Here is an 8095-nt window from a genome sequence, read left to right on the forward strand (position 1 = left end):
ACAGTCCAGCAGGGTGATGTCCATCACTCGTTCCTCTGCTTTTTGCTCCTAATCTTGTGGTTATGACTCGCAGGCTGAGCGTTTCACTTTTTCCTGTCACGAATCCATGTTGGTGATTGCCATCGTAGTTCATCAGATGCTCGAAAAGCCAGATAGTGATGTTGAAATTGCCGCCCCCCTGCACGTCCAGATGCGCTGTTGCCACGTCCACGTTTGCAAAAAAAAAAAAAAAAAGCGAGCCGAGGTGACAAAATGAGTGTGCTGTGCGCTCTGTTACAAAGGACATTCCTCACAGTATATTGCTAATTTAACTTGTCTGCAGTCTATTGATAATTACAAATCAAACCCATGTGACAGGTACCACCCAACTTTTGTCAGGGGTCAACAAGAAAATATTCTCGAGCAAAACTGCCAGAAAATCAGTCCCACACACATGAAACAGCAGATCATCTTGCTCAATGTGCAAAACGCAAACAGAAATTATTAACAAACAAAACAGAACCAAAGGGGAAATGAACACGATCAGGGAGGTGCTCATGATGATAGCAACACAAATGCGAATGTGCTTTCTTATGAGTACAGAGTGTAAAGTGAGTTTTTTTTTTTTAACTAAAGCAAGGTTACCCTGTGCTATCTGTTTAAAAAAGTTTATCAAAACTGAGATTACAAAACACCAACCTGAATAATAAACCCCCCCAAAAAGGAGAAACTCACCCAATGTTACAGTGCGCCGCAGTGATCACCCAGTATTTGTTAATCAAGGAGCCCCCACACAGGTGCTGACCCCATAATGTCCGTACAGCCACCATGTACTTGATAGAATAAGGACTTGCAGGATATCCTCCCAGGATGCGACCCCCTGGCTGCACCTCACCTGTGATGTGCAAAAGTAGATTTAGACTGGATGCAAATCCTGTAATATTATTACTGCAAGTGCAGCATCAGCAACAAATCACAACATTTTTGTGAAACCATCGCTTCACTGCATGTAGCTTCTGGCTCTCCAGATCAATGAAAGTCAGTGAGGGAGGACACATGCATTTTGGATGATGGTAACGAAGGGCGGGGGAAAAGGCACACTGATCTGGTTTTGGATTTGTTCTCTGTGCAAAACAGTTTTATGTCCTTAATAGAACTTCAGTGCAAACTGGGCAACAACAAAGTGCAGTTTAATCCATCTTTAATATTTTATTGTGTGTGCGAGTGAGAGAAGCAACATTTCTTGTCACATACTGTGCACCATTATTGACCGTCAACCATCTGAAATCTCTCCCACAAACATGAGCATCTGAGAGATGGAACTATACTCTTTTATTGTCATCTGAGATATTGATCTCATGCACATGAACAGTAGAGGTGCATGTGATGAAGAGAATGTATCTGTAACTCTGTGTGGTTTACCCCCAGATAAGATCATTATGCAACAATTTTAGAAATTAACAATTTAATTAATAATTGATTTTGGAATTTAATTGAAATCTAGATGATTAACACAAAAAAAGCAACTAATATGTTTAATAAAAATAGTTCAATTTTGCAGTGCAGCTCTGTGGGGAATGACTGAAGTATTTGTTTTTTTAAATGTATAGGGGTGATTAACTACGGGCACTATTGGCCTTGCAAATGTAATTTCCACCACACCATTGCCTTACAATATAAAGCGCCTTGGGGAAACTGTTTGTTGTGATTTGGCGCTATATACATGTGCTCTGATGCCACTGTTTATCTCCATAGAAACTACTTTTTTTTTTTTTTTTGCCAGCTTGCACTCGGCCGAGACGGACGCACTTTTCTCTTCTCCCTCCCTCCTTATCTTTCCTGCTTCTGCGGCATGTTGTCTGTGAGGCTGCAGCTTTGCTCTTCTGGAAAACGACAAAAATGGATCTGTTAAAGTGGTCTCTGAATGCAATTGACACTATTTTTTCTACAAGACATTCGGGGGCGGAGGACCCGACCTGTCCTGCCGGGACGCATGTGATGGGTTACGTGATGGACTCGTGGAGGAGATGGCAGGTCATGTGCCTTTACATGCTTTCTGTGGAGGACGTCGAAGATGTGTACATATTCGGCTTGGTGGTGACCGGCTTTCTGCTGTGTGGAGCGGGCACTATGCTGGTTTACCGGAAAATCAAGAAAGTGAAAGCAGCTTTGATTGGTCCTTCCAGGCTGCCCTACATGATTGATTCGATTGGGAAGGCAGTGGCTGCGCAGCGTTGGAAAACATCTCGAATAGAATCACAGCCCTGGAAACCAGCTCTGACCGTCTGTGAAGACCACATTCTACATTCAGATGCATTGAGAGCCACTCTGTTCTCAGAACTGTGGAGTCTTTCAGGCGTCTGCTAATCTGGCTATTCATTTGGCTTCTCCAAATACAGCTGCACTTCAAGGTCGCTGTGATAAAACCTCCTCAGAAGATCAACACTTAAGCCTCGCTCCCTGGTCTTCCCCCCTCCCCTCAGCTTCTCCAGCTCTGATGTTGACTGTGCTCAGGACTGCTCAGGGCTGCCCCTCCCCCTCAAGGATTGTCGGACAAGGCCGTTGACGGCGCCAAACAGGCTGCCTCCGTAGTGTTCTGATAAACTGGACCTTTTCAAATCTCGGTTGTCGTCCTGTGTCCTTGTTTTTGTCTGTGTGATTATTGTTTTTCTGTGCTGATGGGGATTTTTTTTTCCTCATTGCTGCTGTGTAATGCAGCAGCTATGACAGGTTTTTTTTTCTCCTTTTCCCTCGTGTTTTGCTTTTCATATATATGTTTATGTACCGGGCCGGCCTATGTGTTGTGTGTTGTGTGTGTGTTGTTTGTTATGGGTCGGTGTTGGTTTGCTCAGCCCTGCTGTTGACCAAGGCAGGGATGTACATCTGGAGCTGGTCCCCGGGCGCCTAATGGTGACTTCTGCTCCTACTGGCAATTAGGATGGGTTAAATGCAGTAGACACATTTCATTGTGCAGGGAACTTGTTCTTCTGTGCATATGACAATAAAATTCCTTTGAATCCAAACAATCTTTCATACAAACTGTTTAGGGACATTACAGTGTTGTGGAAATTACGGCAATAGTGTGGGACAACTACATTTTGTTTAAAAAATCACAACAGTTGTATGACATTGAATACCCCAATTATGTTTTGATTATTTTACTGATATTTTATTCAGAGATATTTTAAAACATTAGAAAAAACATTTCTTTACCATTCATTTTTATCATTGAAGATCAAAAGTCTGGGTGTGGGACAAGCACAAAACGGCAATATTTGCATATAATGATGCTGAAAAAAAGGTGAAAAAGTCATCATAGACTACTAGAACAAATTTCTTAACACACTTTCATTGTAAAGATAACTATAAAAGTGTGAAATTTCCCCTTTTTTCTGTTTTTCATACAATATGATCAAAGGACATAATAAGTGCCCGTAGTCTAAGAATCACCCTTGCATGAGTTCCTTACAGGTGTTCTGCCTTCCTCCCACTTCCAAAGACATGCAGGTTAGGTGAACCAGAAACTTTAAATTGACCGTAGGTGTGTGACTGAGTTTGTCTGTCCATATGTGGCCATGCGATAGACTGCCGCCCTGTCCAGGATGTACCCCAGCTGTCACCCTATGACTGCTGGAATAGGCTCCAGCCCAACCAACCCAATACCACCCCCTCCCCATGACCCTTGAGTAAGCAGGTGTGGAACATATTAATATTACACAAAGCACAGAAATCAAGTAAACCAGGACTAAATGAAATTTTGTACACTTATCACAAATAATGAGTAATGCGTAATTAACAAATAATTGGACAAGTTTCCTTCAAGTTCATTTTATTTCTTATTTCCATCACCTCCCCTCATAATAGTCAAGTGGTTAAACTGATGGTGACCAGAGGATTGTTGGTTCAAATCTACATCAAACTGGAAGATCACTCAAGGCCTTTGGGCAAGTTCCCAAGTTGCTCCTGGTGTGTAGTAAGTGCCTTGGATGGCAGCACCCTGACATTGGCGTGCATGTGTGAATGTAAGGCATCCCTGTAAAGCACTTTGACAATGAAAGCACTATATAAGTGCAGTCTATTCTATGCATAATTTCCTACTCGAAGCTGTGGATTTAAGTATTCTCAGGTGATATATAATTGTGTGATGAGAGAGGGTATGGCCTAATGTAGGTAAGCCCCTGTATCAAGGTGTGCATAATTACTAGGCTTTACCTCAGGGAAAATGAGACAAAAAAAAAAAAAAAGAGAGAGATTTAAGTCAAAAGCTGTGGGATGCAATATTCCTGAAATAACTAAGCTCTTGAGGTGTGATCACTGAAAAATCAAAAGTTTTGTTGCAAATATTCAACAGGGTCACCATATACCAGAATTGCAACCTAGTCCATAAGTACAAGGTGCTCAGAGACATGGCCAAGGTAAGGAAGGCTGAAACACAACCGCCACTGAACAAGACTCACAAGTTGAAACATCAAGCTTGGGCCAAGAAATATTTGAAGACAGATTTTTCAATGGTTTTATGACAATTGAAATGCAAATTAGTCTTGATGGGCATGTAGCTTGATCACTGGTAAGGTTAGACCTTATGGACTAGTGTAAGGGCCCCTTCACCCATAGTACGAATAAGTACAAATCAGGGTGAATCACGGCGGAGCAGCTCGTATGAGTAAACCACAAAAACATCAAGCCAATGGGCAGGCATGCACGATCCCGGTGCAATGGCATTGTGCACGCGAAGGTGTTGTGTGAGCAGGAACAGTGCGAGCAGCTGGGACATGGTGCACCACATCGCGACGTTGATGTGGAGAAAAATAAAATAAAAACCAGCTGTATAATTAGTGAACATCACTGGGTTGATATAAATAATACATAAAAGGGGATGCAATACAGAAGCCTGCGGTTAAATAAAAAATAAATGCCACTCACAGAATTCAAACCTGTAAGCTCTGATTACCAGAGAGAAACTTTACCACTGTGCTACAATCACTGTCTTGTAACAGGAGCATGAAATGGCTAAAATCAACAAGCAGATAAATGTATTTTTTTTAAAAAGAGAAAAAAAATGCCGGGATAACTGACCAAACGGCATTTGTTATGGCATATTTCTACTGATATGTGACTGAAAGTGGCATATTTGTCGCACTGTTGGCTTGTCATATAGTCCTGCGGCACGGCACTCACAGGACACGCGTGTCCTGTCAGACAGATTAGACATTCAAATCGCCTGCTGCGTGTTCACATGAAATGATGGTCCATTCCAGCTGGAACAGCCTGTCAATGTGTGCGCTCTCCAGCCCGTTGAAAAAGCGATATATGTTTTTATGTATTTCCACATGAGGACAGCAAGCACAGACACGTGCCTCACGGAGGAATGTTGTAAGTTCATGTACTTCAAAACACAGTACGTGTTCTCCAGCCAGGATGTCCAGGAGCAGAGATCACAACAGCAGCCGCTGTGAGCAGACACGCCCCCCTGTCCGTTTAGTGCCCAGACCAACATGTCACTCTCTGTGTTATATGGTCATTCATTTTCATTATTTGTTATGTAATTGCGTATGTATATATATATATATATATATATATGCATATGTAGGTATCATAATTATTTATATAATTGGTGTGTTCATCGGTGTCCTGTGATCAGCTGACAGGCCCCTCCCTGTGCTGTGTGAAATCAGGCTTCACTGTCTGGCTCCCATGTGATCAGATCTGTACATACATATCAGCATTTTATGCAAGTTTGCCCCCCCCCCCCCCCCCGGCATACCACATGTGTCGGGGGAAGCAGGGTCACGACACATGTACACAAATGTGAGACACATGCACCACGTGTGTTGCTTTCACGCCACATGGGGGCACTTAGACAAATTTCACATCCAGCTCGACAGTGATTGTCTGCTGACTGTTTTCATGCTAACAGTGCGAATGGCCACACATTTTCTAAGTGTCAAACAAACAGTGTTAGATGTTCGTGTGTGTCACCTGGAATTTGGCCGACACCTGTGACGAGAGGGCTCGAATGGGCTCTCACAGCCACACTCTCTTTCAGCTGCTGGTGTGCGCAAATAGTTGTAGCAACAGATGTACGAGGCGATGGAGGCAGCTACAATTTTACATTTCATTTTTTATTTTAGGGGAGGTGATGGTCTAGTGGTTAAGGCGTTGGGCTTGAGACCAGAACATCCTTGGTTCAAATCCCAGCCTGACTGGAAAATCATTAAGGGCCCTTGGGCAAGGTCTTTAATCCCCTATTGCTCCCGGTGTGTAGTGAGCGCCTTGTATGGCAGCACCCTGACATCGGGGTGAATGTGAGGCATTATTGTAAAATGCTTTGATACAGATGGAAAAGCACTATATAAATGCAGTCCATTTACCATTTTACACATATGGCATACGATTCCTGCTTCATGCGCAATTCGACCACATTCGTACTATGTGTGAAGTGGCCCTCAGAAGTGGGCTTCTAAGGGCCATGGCCAACTTAAAGTTTCAAATTCACCTGATCTGAATGTGCTTGGATGTGGTAGGAAGCTGGAGCACCCGGAGGGAACACGTGAAAACTCCACATAGAAAGAACCAGGCGGGAAGTGACCTCACGACCTTCTTACTGTGATGCGACAGTGCGTGCCACCCACATGGTAAACATACAAAAAGAACAAAAAACTGGTGGAAATCCCTGCAGACCTTCTTTGACCATCTCAAGCCACCAGGTCACTCGCTGTTCACTATTCAACACCCCCACCTCCACCCTGCACCTCACCCAGTTAAAACTTTCTTTTGCAGTCTATGCATGTTATGCAAAATGCTTCAGGAAATGAATTTAATCTGTTATTATCGTGATCTGAATTTGAAAAAAAAAGTAGTTGGATTTATTACGTATGTGAACACTTTTCTGAACTGGTTTTACAAATACAGACTTATGTAGAGCTACTTAATGAACAATCATAAAACACATTGATGCATTATACAGATTCTTTATTGTCATTGTAACCAGCACAATGAAAGATAAGATGTAAACCTTTCATTGCAAATATAAACCAGAGTAAACCACACGCAGGCTTGAAAGGTCTGGAGAAGAAATGAAAAATAAACATAAAATGAGGTATGTCCAGAGGGCAAATTAAAAAAAGAAAAGAAAAAAGTTAAAAGTAAAAAAAAAAAAAAAAAAAAAAAATCCTAAAAAATTATCCTAAATTATTTTAAATTTAAAAAATAATTATCCTAAATATTGTCGTTCCATATCTCTATTCCGCTTTCTGTGTCATTCATGATTCACGTCAGTAAGTCGTGACTCAACATACAATGATTTTTTGGGCAACTTTAATAAAATAAATTATCATGTTCAATATCCAATCAATTGATCAGCAGTGGAGAATTTCCCAAAAGTATGATGTTTTCTTTAAAAATGCTACAAAAACAAAGATTGCTGTAATAACCCAGATTTGTTGTCATCAATATTACAATTTTTCATTTGACATTAAAGCTTATAATTCACAGATAATGAATTAATATTTTTAAATGTTTACTTACAAATGACAGCAAGGGCTTCCAGCATCATAAATACTAACAACGAAGACACATCCATGAAGAGACCAGCGTAGGAGCTGTCTGAAGAAAGAGATACCTTACCTGTGTGCTCGCAGCCTAATTTAAAGGGAAGGCATCACACGTGCACTCTCGGGTTTCTAATAGTTCTTCTTTCTGTTTCCACACTCACCTCCTTGGATGGATATACTGTATACATAACTATTCTCGTACAGATCAGCCCCCATTGTTGCCTGAAGGTTTCCCCAAATCACTCATTGTTCAAGTGAAAAGCAACATACTTTGTGCTGTCAACATCTTGTATTATATAACAACACCTGATCTACTCATGGTCAGCCATGCTCAATATCTGACACGTTTCACTTTGAGGTAGTGGCTCTAAAACAGGCTGGCGTCATCCCAAATGAAAAAAGAAAGATGTGGTAAAGTTTCATCATTGCGCGCTTACTCTCCGAAGGATTAATGAAGATTCCGGCTGACGAGTGCCAACCGTTCCACATACTCCAGACCTGGCCGTCATTAAAAATACAGCACAGCTCAGATGGTTCTCATCAGTTCTACCGTCTATCTGAGG

At 41.8% G+C, this 8095-nt stretch overlaps 1 protein-coding gene and 1 long non-coding RNA gene across 2 annotated transcripts in view; one reads left to right on the top strand and one right to left on the bottom strand.

Annotated features, from left to right (window-relative positions):
* Positions 1-4468, top strand: part of LOC117512839 — a 27878-nt gene extending 23410 nt beyond the window's left edge. Inside the window, exon 3 of the long non-coding RNA XR_004561391.1 lies at positions 4374-4468. This is a non-coding gene — a long non-coding RNA (uncharacterized LOC117512839). The remainder of the gene's footprint in view (positions 1-4373) is intronic.
* The window catches only part of LOC117511705 (trypsin), a 24740-nt gene extending 17166 nt beyond the window's left edge, over positions 1-7574 (bottom strand). Inside the window, exons 1-2 of the mRNA XM_034171625.1 lie at positions 7507-7574; positions 715-874 (exon numbers count right to left, since the gene is read on the bottom strand). Of these exons, the coding sequence (XP_034027516.1) occupies positions 715-874; positions 7507-7561 (215 nt within the window). The 5' untranslated portion in view covers positions 7562-7574. The remainder of the gene's footprint in view (positions 1-714; positions 875-7506) is intronic.
* Positions 7575-8095: the final 521 nt, after the last annotated feature.

This window comes from Thalassophryne amazonica, chromosome 6, assembly GCF_902500255.1.
Source record: "Thalassophryne amazonica chromosome 6, fThaAma1.1, whole genome shotgun sequence".
NCBI lineage: Eukaryota > Metazoa > Chordata > Actinopteri > Batrachoidiformes > Batrachoididae > Thalassophryne > Thalassophryne amazonica.